The 15,406-nt window shown below is 39.8% G+C and overlaps 1 protein-coding gene and 1 long non-coding RNA gene across 22 annotated transcripts in view; one reads left to right on the forward strand and one right to left on the reverse strand.

Moving 5' to 3' along the window:
- Window positions 1–15,406, reverse strand: part of TENM3 (teneurin transmembrane protein 3) — a 2,657,329-nt gene that overhangs the window by 117,440 nt on the left and 2,524,483 nt on the right. For 14 of the 21 annotated variants that reach the window (XM_056560421.1, XM_056560526.1, XM_056560513.1 and 11 more), the window contains 3 exons: window positions 13,301–13,423; window positions 11,224–11,485; window positions 1,428–1,695 (listed from right to left, as the gene is read on the reverse strand). In XM_056560421.1, the coding sequence (XP_056416396.1) occupies window positions 1,428–1,695; window positions 11,224–11,485; window positions 13,301–13,423 (653 nt within the window). The remainder of the gene's footprint in view (window positions 1–1,427; window positions 1,696–11,223; window positions 11,486–13,300; window positions 13,424–15,406) is intronic. The other 7 variants (XM_056560500.1, XM_056560498.1, XM_056560485.1 and 4 more) reach the window with 1 other exon arrangement.
- LOC130357807 (uncharacterized) lies at window positions 552–12,329 on the forward strand. The gene is made up of 3 exons (XR_008889282.1): window positions 552–907; window positions 1,066–1,138; window positions 11,871–12,329. It is a non-coding gene; the product is annotated as an uncharacterized LOC130357807 (long non-coding RNA).

The raw sequence follows: 15,406 nt of genomic DNA on the forward strand, positions 1-15,406 counted from the left end.
TGTGCTTAAAACACTCCGATTTCTGTCTAAAAGTTTGAACAAATTGTTAAATGCCATCTACTATATGGTTAATTTGCAACAGACATGGGAAGAGATCTATCAAAACCTGTGCAGAGGAAAAGTTGCTGAGTTGCCCATAGCAACCAATCAGATCGCTTCTTTCATTTTTAAAGAGACCTGTGGAAAATTAAAGAAGCAATCTGATTGGTTGCTATGGGCAACTCAGCAACTTTACCTCTGCACAGGTTTTGATAAATCTCCCCCATGGGGCTTCTGAAAGAACATGGGTTGAAGGGGATATCACAAGTTCCAGACACCCCAGTGGTCTTCAGTTTGTGGGTTACCCTCGCTCCAGAAACATTCCACTTTTATACTGTAAAAGAGACAGTGCCTCCATTTAGCAAAATTGTGTTTTCTACCCATTATGGGGGAGATTTATCAAAGCCTGTCCAGAGGAAAAGTTGCTGAGTTGCCCATAGCAACCAATCAGATTGCTTCTTTCATTTTCAACAAGGCCTCTGTAAAATGAAAGAAGCGATCTGATTGGTTGCTATGGGAAACTGGGCAACTTTACCTCTGCACATGTTTTGATAAATTTCCCCCTATATGATTTCCTTCTGCGCTAAATCATCAAGGACAAGCCAAACACCATTGCTTCAGACATCTTACAGGGTGTATCTGGGGGGGACTTCTACCACCAACACCTACAGTGCAGCCCCTTTTTCACTGTGTTAGCCCACATAGCATAGGACAATCCTGTGGAAGCCCTTTACAAGTATGACCAATGCTATCTCAACCTTGACGAGCAGAGGACTTCAGGTCCCAGCTATCGCACAGTTCTTCATCTGCTCCCTCTAGGCTGCTGCACATGTAGGATATAAAACAAGTCTGAAGGCAGAAAAAGAAGGTAGAACCTGCTAACCACAGAGATGTTGGCATTTGGTCATGACTGTGTGAAGTTAATCTATTGGCACTCTAAAAGATGGCAACTCAAGACAGAGGGGCACAGTGTTTGTTTATCACTTCATAACACTTGGACTCATTCTCTAAGCCTTTTCTTTTCAGAACCTACTAGCTAAAGGGATTGGACCAGCCAGGACTCGTCCTTTCATTCTAAGGAAGTTGCATGGTCTGCATGGTAAGTCTTTGCACAAAATGATGAATGACAATTTACAGAAAGATATATGAAGGAGCACACACTTTAAGTAAGACTAAGTCATAAACCAGCCAGTTCTACGTAAGATTCAATGACACAGATTTCTACTAAATTAAATGTCACTGAAATATTTAAATTGCTGCTTAAAAAGAAGAAAAATGTGCAGACTGCAGCAAAGCCAGCCTTCCGCTTTACATGGCCATAAATCAACCTCTGCTTGACAGAATTCCTAAAATAAATATTACTGTTATATTATAATAGAAATACGTACCGACAGCTTCAGATAATCCATAGACTTTCTGGTTATAAGCATCCGTCTTATCCCAAATGAAGGTGTAAGAAAGATTAGGGGAGGCTGGGAACCATTTCTGGAACAGTCTTCCAACTACTGCCACCATAAGATGAACTTTCATTAGATTGAAGGGTATTGCAGAATGGGTCATTGTAATCTTAAGAACGGATTTATAGCCGGCCGCCCTTGAACTTAGATAGGATAGTTTCAAATCTGTCCCTGGAATGGTTGTTTCTTCGTGAAGTACCTGATATAGGAAAAAAAGATAAAATAGCTGGTATTAAACAATAGCAATATAAGCAAGTAATATCATATTAAACAGCATCTGAATTTTCATTAAACAAAATGAGAACTGCAACATACCTTACACTATATATATATATATATATATATATATATATATATATATATATATATAATTTTTTTCCCTTTTTTTCTTTTTTTGTCCTGTCTAAATGAATGTGTAATGAATCATGCACTGTACTGTAAGTGGATTCACCAAGTTGAGATAACAATCCTTCTACTTCATAACTTCATAAGCCATACAATAAATGTTAAATATTGCTTTACTGCTTCCATGACATGGTAAGTGCAAGATACACGATACGTCTACATGCACATTTTACTGTGCACTGAAAGCAGCTGTTAATGGACTGTCCTTTATTACAATTATATTACAAGAAAGAGAAGGCAACCTTGGGGTAGAGGATGGTAACATGAGCAACAGATGACAATAGGAGATGCAGTGCAGTAACCTGGAGCCACCACTACTCAATGTACAAAGCCAAGGCTCTTTACATTTGGGCACTGAGGCTGCACCGATAAACTATTAATGGCCTATCCTGGGGATAGGCCAACAATGGATTTTCACTGTTTAATGTTGAACGTTTTTGAAATTTTCGTAATGTCACTGTACCACCAATTCCCTTATATTCAGGACTGCTTTTGCATTACATGTCATAGCACCTTTTGTCTACTTAAATGGGCACTGTCAGATCCTAAAACTTTTGATATGTTGTTACTGATGTAAATGAAAGACTTTTTGAAACATGGTTGGTTAATTTTTTTTTTTAATATTTAATAAAGAAAACGGCCCCTGAAAATTGTGCCGCCGGGGGTCCCCATACCTACTGGGACACTAACCAGTCCTGCAGCAGCATTAGGCTTGTCCATCAGTCATAGGCAAGAGATGAGTCATGAACAAGGCTGCATGAGCAGACACACCTATCACCCCCAACCACCACAAGGGACACGTCCACTTCCCCTAAGAGAATTTCTAACACTGTGAGCTAATGAAAAAAGGTATTTAAAAAAAATATATAGGTTATATAGGCATAAAAATTAGATGTACATGGTTAGGATTCATTTTATTTTTGTGGGATTTGACAAGTATGCTTTAAACCTTAAGAATGACTAAGTTTTCACAAAACTTTTGACATGTCCAAGGGAATTGTCAAAAGTTTTGTTCTTTTGGGGTCTGGGTGTTCAGACCTGACCATTCACTTGAACGAGTCGCTAGAAGACTGCACTAAGTGCATTCTCTTCTAAATCTTTTTACATGGCAGCATCATACTGTAATTAAAGTCCATGGGGCTGTCTTGGGGCATGTGCACAGAAAGTGGGGCAAAGCAGCATTCAGTCATGTGCTTCTTTTCACTAGACATGTCAAAAGTTTTCTAAAAAAAAAAAAAATTTGAAGGGTATCTTTTAAAGCATTAGTGTCCTGAGTAAAAACTTTTGCCATGTCTTTCAGACAAGTTTAGTTCACATCGATTGACAATAATAGCTGGCAGAAGTGTATGGTAGTGTGCGCTTCACTCCCCGGCTGTCAATATGTTCTGACTCATTCACTTTATTAGTTCTATGAAAATGTTTCCCAACCGGGCGCCTTTGGCTATCTGGGCACGCTGAGAGTGGTAGTTTTGCAACAGGTGGAGGCACCATGGTTGGGAAACACTAGTCTATAAAGTGAAAGAGTCTGGCCATGGAGTGAAGAGTGCTGCCACGCACTTCAGCCAGCCATTACTGGGAGCCAGTGTGATCTAAACTTTTGATATCTGGATGACACGTCAAATTTTTTTTACAAGTGACACCAAAGGGGAGATTTATCAAAACCTGTCCAGAGCAAAAGTTGCTGAGTTGCCCATAGCAACCAATCAGATCACCTCTTTCATTTTTCAGAGGCCTTTTCAAAAATGAAAGAAGTGATCTGATGGGTTGCTATGGGCAACTCAACAACTTTTCCTTTGTAAAGGTTTTGATAAATCTCCCTCTAAAGCTTTAAGATCTGAAGTTAGCTTATACAAGTCATGTAACCAGTATTCCTGCCACATTGCATGGTATAACTTCTAAATGGCAAAAACACAAAAAGCCCAATCTGGAACACATTTAGCATATGAGCATCATTAAGGAACACGTCTTTGCCTCGTCTGGTTCTTTGTTCGGCGGCTATTTTGTCTGACAAGTTCTATATTGAGGAATGTTCTGGTGTGACTCATCCCCGTAAATTATGCCAAATGATTTTAGCTAACCGAACGACTTATCTCCTCCTGTAAAGCTGTCGGTTTTGATGATGTTCCAATGGATGTGATCTATGTCTTGGTCGGTTATTATCAAACTAGGATTGGTTACTTATTGCTTTTCTTTTCACGTGGAGGATACATAAAAGGCTCCCACACATTGCTCACTCTGTTATCGCTGCTCTTTTGCGAAAGGTTTGGCTTTTCCAAATGGGAAAGTGACAGACGTTTTAACTACAGTTCTATGATTGAAGGTTCCGTGCCGTCATTAGTCATGGAGATTTCAGACTTTTACATACTCAGATCTGGCAACTAAACCAATCACCTTTATTTCCCTTCGAGCCGCAATGACAGGATTACAATCTATAATAAGATTCCTACACAAAGAAAGACTAGCATTTATAGTTGCTAAGCCACCAAGCGCTGCTTGTTTGATATGCACAAAATAAGAATTGGGAGGGTTCCCATGGGAGAGCTTTCAGACATTCCTTTTTATTGGAATATTTTGGCAGGGAGAGTGTGCTTTCCTATGTCATTCGCACATTTTATTACCGAGCATTTTCATTTGTCAGGTTTTCATCTCACTGTCGGATCTTAAATAAAACAGCTGCCTGTAATCTACAGATTTCCCCTACAGTTGTTTTATAAAAAATGTACATACATATAATGACATTCTCCGATGCTTCTACTATTCTTATACTTCAGCAGAAAAATAGGAGAGTAAACCAGATGGGAGGGGGAACCGGACCAAATACAAGATACAGAATACAAAGGGGAATAGCATGAACGTGCTATATAGCATAGCAGTTCTATTGACTTGCTGTTATTTTTGGGAGAATGTTAGAAATAATTAGCTAAATTTAAAAGTATATGCTGGGATTTCTAAATAACTCAATACTACAAGAGGGGGTTGGTGACTGGACACACTGATAGATATTGGATTTTTTTTTTTCATACATTCTTTTGCTGAGATCAGTTTCAACCCAAAATATTGTATTTAGGAGCATAAAATAGTTAATACTTGATGGTTCTAGGAGAACTTTCCAAGAAACAAGTTATGGGTAATGTTCTGTATTTTGAAATTCTCCAATTTATTAAAGATGCCAATATAATTCTTTCTATCTATCTATCTGTCTATCTAACCAAAGAATAAGTTGGCCAGCACTATTGATTCCAAACTATAATATAGACCTGGCTTACAGGTGCAGGCTGCTGGGCTAAATATACAGCAACAGGAGAATACAGCCGCACACTGCTAGCACAAAGATATAGATAAAACATGAGTATACATGAGTATATAGATAGAACATGAAAAGCTATACAGCTGTAATGCAATAAATGAAAATATGAAATTATGAAATTATGAGCTTGCAAATTTGGCGGCCAAATAGCTTGGACCGTCCCACCACGGTAAGGTGACCTCATTCTGGGACGGACCCTACACTGTGAATATGCCTCTGTGTGAACAGCTCAGCAGGCATTGCAAGATCTGAAACATCCAAGGCACCTTATATACACCTAATAGAGGTGGGTGGGGTGCAAGAGCCAACATGAAGGTAGCCACTCCCCCGTATGTGTAATACAACCAAAGAATAAGTTGGCCAGCACTATTGATTCCCCACCCACCTCTATTAGGTGTATAAAAGGTGCCTTGGATGTTTCAGATCTTGCAATGCCTGCTGAGCTGTTCACATAGAGGCATATTAATAGTGTAGGGACCGTCCCAGAATGAGGTCACCTTACCGTGGTGGGACGGTCCAAGCTATTTGGCCGCCAAATTTGCAAGCTCATAATTTCATATTTTCATTGATTGCATTACAGCTGTATAACTTTTCATGTTCTATCTATATACTCATGTATACTCATGTTTTATCTATATCTTTGTGCTAGCAGTGTGCTGCTGTATTCTCCTGTTGCTGCTATCTGTCTATCTATCTATCTCTATCTGTCAGTCTGCCTATCTATATCATATCTATCTATATATCTATCTATCTATCTATCTAAATAGAAATGATTCTTTCAGCACGCCCAAAAAGTGCAAAGCCAATAGGTTTATTTACCCATGTGGACAGTACAACGTTTCAGCAGCATCACATGGCCATTCTCAAGCATGCTTGAGAATGGCAGCTTGATGCTGTTGAAACGTTGTACTGTCCACATGGGTAAATAAACCTATTTGCTTTGCACTTTATGGGCGTGCTGAAAGAATCATTTCTATTTGGATCTATCTTCACGGTCTGCGATTGGGACCATGTGTCTCGCCTGCCGGAACCCCTACACACTTTGGACTGCATCTGGTTGTGCTGCCTCTGCTTTCACTGTTTGTATCTATCTATCTATCTATCTATCTGTCTGTCTGTCTGTCTGTCTGTCTGTCTATCTGTCTGTCTATCTCATACCTATCTATCTCATATCTATCTATCTATCTATCCTCTTTTTAATCTGATTTTGTTGTATGCCCTCTGCTCTCTTATTGGGCCAGGGGTAGATCTTATGGGATGTAACCTCTACATAATTGATTCATCAAGATACAATTTATCCAGGATATCCAGTACATGCCTCTTGAAATGTTTTAGGCTCTTGCTATCCATATAGGTCAATGTTCTCCTGGGCAGTAAGGTTTCCTAACAGGTGGATGTCCACCTCTGTCCCAAATATAAGCAGAGGCAGCAGTAGTAACCACTTTCTGCACAATCAATGCAAGTGTGTTCCCATGATGGGTTTACAGGAAACAAGAAATATTTACCGTTATAGAGTGTTTACAATGCCTAAGACTAAATTACGGCCAAGTTTAGCAAGTGTGATGGGAATCCCAGTACCCAAAGGCCTACTCAGACAATACCACCCATTATGTGATTAGATGCTACTGGTCAGTAGCCAAGTCTTCTTTTACAATGAACCGCTGGCAGCTCTGTAAACATACATTAACCCATCGTAATAAAAGAACAATTAGCTTTACTCCATCCACAGATATCTATAGAAGGGTCGGGTTTGTTGGTTGCCATGGGATGCTGGACATTTCTACTTTATTTTATTACACACGTGACTATGTTCATTATTTAGAAAAAAAACACTTGGTTTGTCTTCATTTTCATATGTTATACTGTGAGAAAAATGGTATGAGAGCAGAACTATGGCTGTGATAAGCTGGTACATGTTATACATCGCTGCAGTATCTTTCACTTTGTTGTATTTATGCTTCAAGAATCTTTGAAATACAAGATTGAGTTTTTCATTTTTCCCCTGTGATCTTTCTGTAAAATGGAATTTACTCACAGACAGGGTGCACTTTATGAACAGTCAGGCATGCTGAGAGCAAGTATGTGTTCACCAGCGCTGCCTTATCATTGGCTCACATCGGTCACATGAACGGGTTCAGTAATGAGAGCCGGATTCCACTTGTAAATTGTCCTGGTGTATGGCATAAAACTGTCACAGTTTGACTGCTTCTTTTGAAGGTAGATCCTGTGTCCTGAATACAATCACTAAAGACGCGGGAATAAAAATCTGTCTAAAGTCTCTGAAAGCTCCAAACAGAAATTACAGCCTTTTTGATAGCTCGGTTACTGTATATTTAGGAGGTAAAGACTGTACAAACATTTAAAAAATGGAACAGAAAGGACACAAAAAAATACTAGAGTGTGCTTATACTGCGCGTAGTATTATTGTTATTACATGTATGTATGTATGGTACATGGGGTCATTATAAATAGAAAGTTGGGGGTCTCCTCCATTACCAAAGCTGTGTTAAAGGCCTGCAGGGATGTTCTACAAAAACCTCCATGGGATGTATTTTGTGTGTTTTGGGTTTATTCAGCTGACATGTAACTGAATAAACATATAATGTCCATCTCAATAGGGGGAGTTCCTAATAACCAGACCATCCAGAGAGAAATGTAGATAGCAATGTTTAGAAAAGTTAAGGTCATGGCAGTGACTCTTAGCTTCATTTTCCTCCTGCAATGTAGGAAAAATGCTTACATTCATCTTAAAGTCATTTTCTTGAAAGTATTTTTTTTCCTATAATCCCTTTATAGCCTATCATTTGGATACGTAAAAGTCTCTGTAACTCTTAAGTTGATGTTTTATGACCAGTCACATTGATATGTCTTGAAATATAACGTTGGGAAATCCATTAAAGAGTTTTCCAGTGAAAACTTAATGGTGGCCTATCTTCAGGATAGCCCATAAATATCTGATCAGTGGGCTTCCGACACTCGACAATGAGTTATTTGGCAGAACCATGGTGCCCCCACTCTATATAGTGAATGGAGCTCTATTCATTGTGTGGCCATGCAAGGTTACTGCAGCTCAGCTCCAGTTAAAGAAAATTAGACATTACCTGCAGTAACCCAGTGTAGCGACAATACAATGAACAAAGTGTTCACTGTTTAGTGCGGGTGTCGTGGTTCTACAAAAAAGATGATCATGTGGATAGTCCACAAATATGTTTTAAATACTTGAAAATCCCTCTTAGAGTGAATGTATTGACCAGTAGATGATTATATGCCTTTCCATGCCTATGCTCAGTAAAATACCACATTGTATGTAAAGTATTACAGTGTATACCAAGGACATGTATAGCAACTCTCACTGTGGGCTAATGCTAAATAACTTTATGCACATTTTTTCCATACAAGTGTCTAATATTTCCAATTTGCTCTATAAACTCATAGAAAAGTAAAGATATTAGAGGCTGATTAGGATGACATGACCATGTAAAGGTGGGAACAAATTAACTTAATTCACATCATGTGAATCAGAGGAGGCTTCTAATACACATAAAATGATTCCTTGCATTAGTTTTAATAAAACAAGTTACCTATAATGAGCGCTCTCCATATTAATACACCCTGTGTCACTATCATATAAAACAAGGCACTGCTGTTATGTTATCAGCTGATTAGGGAAGATAATTAGCATATAAGAATGATGCAATTATCTTCAGAGATGACAGCAGCTCCCTATTGCTATATTGGTGTGTGCTACATCAGTAACTATGTTTTACCTGTACTGACAGTTATGGATTGTATTATGAAACACTTTAACAAAGAATCATACCACACAAGCATTTACATTGTTATCTTTTATGGGAGCGACAGCGCTATCTCCAGATCTAAAAGTCTGACATAATGCCTGACAAAGGATAAACGATTACATCATTGTTCATCATCATTGTTCATCATCTATGAGACTATATTATGTGGGCTATATTAAAAATGTACACATATTATGGTAACGCCTGCATTTCATGACCTTAAAGGGAACCTGTGTTATGCCAGTCAACAGATTTCGGTAGCGGGTCACTTGTTCATATGGAACTCATCCATGACACTGCTCTCCGAGATGATCACGGCTCCGCACAACATGGAGGTGGTGCTAAGCATAGGTGTCAAAGTGTTGCCATGGCCACCAGCCTGTCATTGCTCAGGACTGGTTGGCCCATCCATGAATCTGCGTGCTGGCTCAGCATCCAATTCTGGTGAATAGTGTTGAATTTGGACAGGCGCTTACCAAGAGTAATCACTTGGCTCCTATTTCTGCATGCTACCGCTGTTACTGCTTGTCTGGTTTCTGATGTTTATACTGTGTACCTGGTAACCCCCTCTTAATCTGTACGTTCTCTCCTGGTTTCTATATTTTGAACTGTTTCTACTTATTCCTCTGCCTGATTATTTTCTCCTGACATGCTTTCCCAGTACTGACCCTGCTAAACAACCATTCTACACCTTCCCAGGGCTCCTGCGGTTGTTTGCAGCCTATTTGACTGGTGCCATTATTTCATTTCCATGCTCTGTAAACACCACCTGCATGTCTAGCAGCTAAGTCCGTCCAACTTATCAAAAGACTTGGGTGAAGTATTGCCAGAATAACTGGGCTAGAATTACCTTGGACAATCAAATTGTATGTCCTAATAACGTTTATTACTTTATCTATGTTGCAGATAAATTATAAGACCGCATAGCCGTAAACTCTGATATTGAGGGGAATTTCGGTAGCTCATTAGAGTTGTATTCTGATCAGTCCCCTTGTTATCATTATATGTGTAGTTTATATAAAATCACAGATCATCAGGTGCAGCCCACACCAAGCACTGTGCACGCCAAAAGTCCAAGAATCATAAGCTTCCCCCTCCCTTCCATTACTGACTGACAGCTTTCTCCCTATTACTGTCAATGAGAAAAAGCTTTCATGAAGAAGTGGGTGGTTCAATTATTCTACAGACATAGAATAACAAGAACTCTAGAGCGCCTGATATACTACACCTACCTAAAGTTAAGTTATTTATCTCTCTCTTAAAGGGGTATTCCAGGCAAAAACATTTTATCCCCTATCCAAAAGGATAGGGGATAAGATGTCTGATCTCCGTGCAGCACCCGCATAGAATGCGGGTGCTGAATCTCCAGTTTCGGAAACCTCCGGGTTTGCGGGACTGGGGACGTGACATCACACCACACCCCCTCCATTCATGTCTATGGGAGGGGGCGTGGTGGCCGCCACGCCCCCTCCCATAGACATGAATGAAGGGGGCGTGATGTGACGTCATGTCCCCAGTCCCGGAGGTTTCCGAAACTGGAGATTCAGCACCTGCATTGAATGTGGGTGCTGCAGGGAGATCGCGGGGGGGTCTTAGCAGTGGGCCGCCCACGATCAGACATTTTATCCCCTATCCTTTGGACAGGGGATAACATGTTTTTGCCCGGAATACCCCTTTAAGTATAGTATAATCGCGGGGCCCGAGACTAGTGCCCAAAGTCATATGATCAGACTGACTGCCGGACGTCCCACCTGGAAGTCCCGCTTAAGGCTATAGGACTTCTAGAATGGAATGTTTGGCAGTCCGTCTGATCACATTAGTTTGGGCACTAGTCTCAGGTGATGGGATTGCACTTTTAGCTTATCCATGTCCTGCTGCTGTATTGTTCAAATGCTTTACATTTGTACAATACTTTTTATTGTTATTTTAATAACAATGTTCAAAGTTCACTCTGGTTTAAGCATATTAGAGTAGCTATGATATAGTACCCATAACACCATGCTGTGACATAAAGTTAGTAGAAACTCTATGGGCCTCCATACAAGTTCCATGCTCACGGACCTGCCATATACATGAGGCCTGACAACAAGTTAGGGAATTGCTACTTATGCAAGACATTATTAGATTTTATAAAGTAACTCAAGGTCAATTTAATCTTTTAGAAAAGTTTAATGCTATATATAATAAAGACGTAAAAATTCCAATTGGGAAATGTTACCTGCGTTTCGGGAACTATAGGGCTGTCCTCATGAGATGATCTAAAGAATGTTGACAAAGGAGATGATACTATAACAGGGTTCGGTCTGACAAACCCACTCAGGTCGCAGCTAGGTATTTCATTCTGTTCTTTCTTCATCACCAGCGTATCCATGACGTAAAAAACATTCCATGGTATCCAGACAGTGTGGTACTGAGTGAGGAATGGAGCTCTTTCGAACATAAGTGTTAGAGACGCACCACCATTAGCAAGCAGATCAAACCTGGAAGAGTAAAGAAATAGCACTGAGGTTTAATACAATAGAATCTTAAAGCTGATGCTGACAAGTTCCTGTTAGTAACAAAGTATCACAATGCAAATAAAAAAAAAAACAGACACCAAACCCGGCAGATGCAGCGCTTGTAATGAAAGAAAACACTATGCGGCATGGACAAAACAGCTCTGCTGGGCTTAAAGAATATTGATTTATTTTCCTGTAGATGATAACCTTTATTGTATCAACATGAAAATCACTCCAGACATGCAGTTTGCAGGCCACAATGGTCCAACTTCATTCCATCGCATCTGGCAGAGGGCTCCCAGAACCACAAGCATCTCAGCAAAATTTCTAATTTAGTACTTATCTGCTTTTATCATCTTCGTTCTAGCCTAGAGACACGAGAAAGGATGCAGCACAATTCTATCCAGAAAGAAGCCAGGTTGCAGATTGTATGTGCAAACCTCAAGAACAGAGCCTGGGGACTTTAAGGCAGCCTAAGGGTAGGATTTCTGAGCCTATTTTTTGAACCATGTATAACTCGGTGCTCGCTAACAACGTTAAATTGAATACATGTATCAATATGTGACATATAATTAAATATGGATGCCGGATCAATGATGTCGAGGAAGGAAATGTGAAACATGTATATAAATTAATGGATAATTTTAAAGTTGTCGCAAAATAATGGGACAAAAGGACTTATCTTTAACGTCACCAGTAAATGGGTCCGCTCTCTTGAATAATTATAATATTGATTGAATTATCCGCTCACACTATTGTTTAGATGGAATATATATGTTTGGAATGCTATGCCATATACAGGTTGTTACAACAATAGTACATATTGTTAGTTTATGCATTGTTAATTTTGTATCTGTAGTGGATATCCACTGGCCGAATATCATACTCTAATATAACCATATACAACTCTCTCAACTGATGGTCTACAGTGCTTTCTCAGGTCTTTGCAAACATCCATATTGTTATTAACTTTACAACCAACACCCTATAACATGTTTGCTGTAAAAGCCCATTGCCACTGATAACACATTTCCCTTCTGAATAGTGCTCAAGCACTAAGGACATAGAACAGTGACATGTGAAGATAAGGTCACACTTAGAACTACTTTCAGTGGGGATACCCTTTCCAAAATCAATTTATATCAATATATGTAAGAATACATAGGTGAAAATACCTCAGATTTGGCAAAATAGGACCAGTTCTACCATTCATTGCTGAATTTACAGACTATGCATACTGGGAAATACATGAAGCTAGCAATGCCTTATATTTGTGCAGTACTATGTAGACACATGGGAAGCCCAAGGCATGAATATGATGTTAACATGCATAGGATTGACAGACAAGGGAAAGGCAGAGAATGCAGGAAGTAGTTTGCAAGTATTCAGGCATGCCACCAGAAGACAATGCTATACACCCCTTCATTATAGAAGTATGGCTGCAGCTGCCTATTTTGTTACAGTACAAAGAGCAGCTATGGAGAACAATCTGCTGCACTACCAAGCAAGATACTGACTATGAAGAGGAACATTATGAGCTTATGTAAACTTTTACTATTTGGGTTGAAATCTGCAGCCCAGAGTAGTAGATATGATTTAATATGCAGTCGCTCATACGTCTGCATAGAGTTTTATATAAAAGATAACACAAACGTTGAAGGTGTCTGCCATCGTAAGGGCTTCTAATAATTACATAATAAAAAGTTTTCCTGTAAATGAAAGAGCAATGTAATAAAACATGACATTTCCTTCTTTTATTATGTGCACTCCCTGTAATTTATGAGCATATGCACTCACATCCCATCTTGGCGTGTGATCGTGTAGCCATAGTTCGGGTAATGCAGAAATGACACATTGACTCCGATGAGCGGTGTTCCATCAGCTGTGAGAACCTGGCCTCGAATTACAGATGCAAGGCTACTGGGAGAGAGAGAACAGAAAACTTCAGGTTATGTACATACTAGCTTTCTGAGAGGTGATTCATGGTATCATTCCTTGCTTCACTACCTCGGGTGGTTCAGTGTAAAATTCCCGCATCATAAACCTGCCCAATGGTAAGAACCTCTAGCTGGAGCAGAAAAACACAATAAAATGTGCTGAAATAACCTTTTCTAGATTAAGCTTTTATCTCCTATTCAGTGCTGAAGGGCCTGAAACATTGTCTACCTCAGAATATAACCATAATACTACATTTACATTTGAAAAGATTGTGTAGTTTATTCTCGAAAGTGCCTGAATTTCTTAAACTTGGAAATATTCTCTAAGAATTTTCTTCATCTCAACAACAGCCATGAGATCTTTTAAAATCCAACTCTACTCGAAACCTATAATTCAGATTTGTCTGACTCTGCAGTTAACTATTAGTGAATTGTTAGGTGGGGTCCTCATGTTGTATATGTTTACTTTATCTATATACACTGGTTTTTTTATGGCTTACAAAATGTGCTTCAGAAAAACAGATTGATTTATTTTTACCAAATCTGAAATGCCTGTATTTTATTTCATAGAACAGAACAAAGCAAAGACTGCACTCACCATCCTTCTGTCTATATTCAATCTTCAGTAGGCATTCGGCGGACAAGGCAGGGGCACCCCCGTGTTCTCCGACGAATGCCTACACAAGATTGAATAAAGATACGTGGATGGTGTGTGCAGTCTTTGCTTTGTTCTGTTCCATGCATTAGTTCTTCTATAAGACTTAGCACCGCCCATATCCACGTCCCTCCGGGATCCCAGCATTACCTCTCCTGTTTACAATACCTAACCCTAGTCCTGCAAGCGCCAGATCGTTCCTCTCACCATTGCCTGTATTTTATTTGTCAAGGTAAGAAAGAATGTTGTTCCTCACAAGTCACAGGAACATACAGGACAGGTAAAGTACAGTGCAAGCACCAACTATCTGCTTTCTGCACCCCAGGGAATGGAGAAGTGGTATATTGGGAATAACTACCTGAAAAATCTGACTCTAGATAAGTATACGGTATATACAGAGTGTATTTCTTGTGTGCCAAACTAAAGATCCAGTGACAAAAGTGTAAGGGTCCATTGGGTGCATTTGACATCTGGGTCCATTGGGTGCATTTGACATGGGGCAAAAGGTTTTCCTATATGGGCTTTGTGGGACAAAGATTTTTATTTTTGAATTTTATCCTGGTACTCATGAATTCATAATAGATAGCTCCTATCCTACAAAGCATAATACCATTGTTTATAGAAACATCATTGGGGTTAAATTGAATCCATGTTACTTTAGAGACCCTTGGGATTTAAACTTTGCCTCTTAGGATCATTTTGATGCAGAAAACAATGGTAAGTGATAAGTTGGCTATACACATTACATGCAAGAATGGAGGAATTCTATCCTACACTGTTCCCCATCTCCTGTTCCCCTTCCCTCCACTATCCACTCATATCCTCCCCTTTTCTATCTCTTGGCCATCTGCCAAGCCCCCTTCCCCTTATGCCTCCCCCACTTGCCCTCACAGGCTCTGTTTCAAACATACAGCACGACATGCGCACAAAGTTTTACAAACAATGCGCAACCTGCGCATGGAAGTTTCACACAAAATGCGCAATATGCGCATGAAGTTCTCCCGGCACACGCACAAGCTAGTGCACATGCCTGGAAGTCCCCGATCATTTGCGCACGCTCCGGCCGCCGCACATATAGCAGCACGCCGATCCTTGTGGCTACAGCCAGCACACAGGAGAACTTGAACAGGACTCTCTACAAGTAAGTACTTCTCCCATTATGCCCGTCCACTCCGCGTACATATATCACCCGAACTCAGTAACCTCCTAGCTCTGGCTCTTCTGAGTCATTTATCTGTCTGGACCCTGGAAAAAAAAAAACACCTTGACAAGTTCCAGCCATGTATATAGCAACATCTAACAGGAAGGAGC

Source organism: Hyla sarda, chromosome 1, assembly GCF_029499605.1.
Source record: "Hyla sarda isolate aHylSar1 chromosome 1, aHylSar1.hap1, whole genome shotgun sequence".
Classification (NCBI taxonomy): Eukaryota; Metazoa; Chordata; class Amphibia; order Anura; family Hylidae; genus Hyla; species Hyla sarda.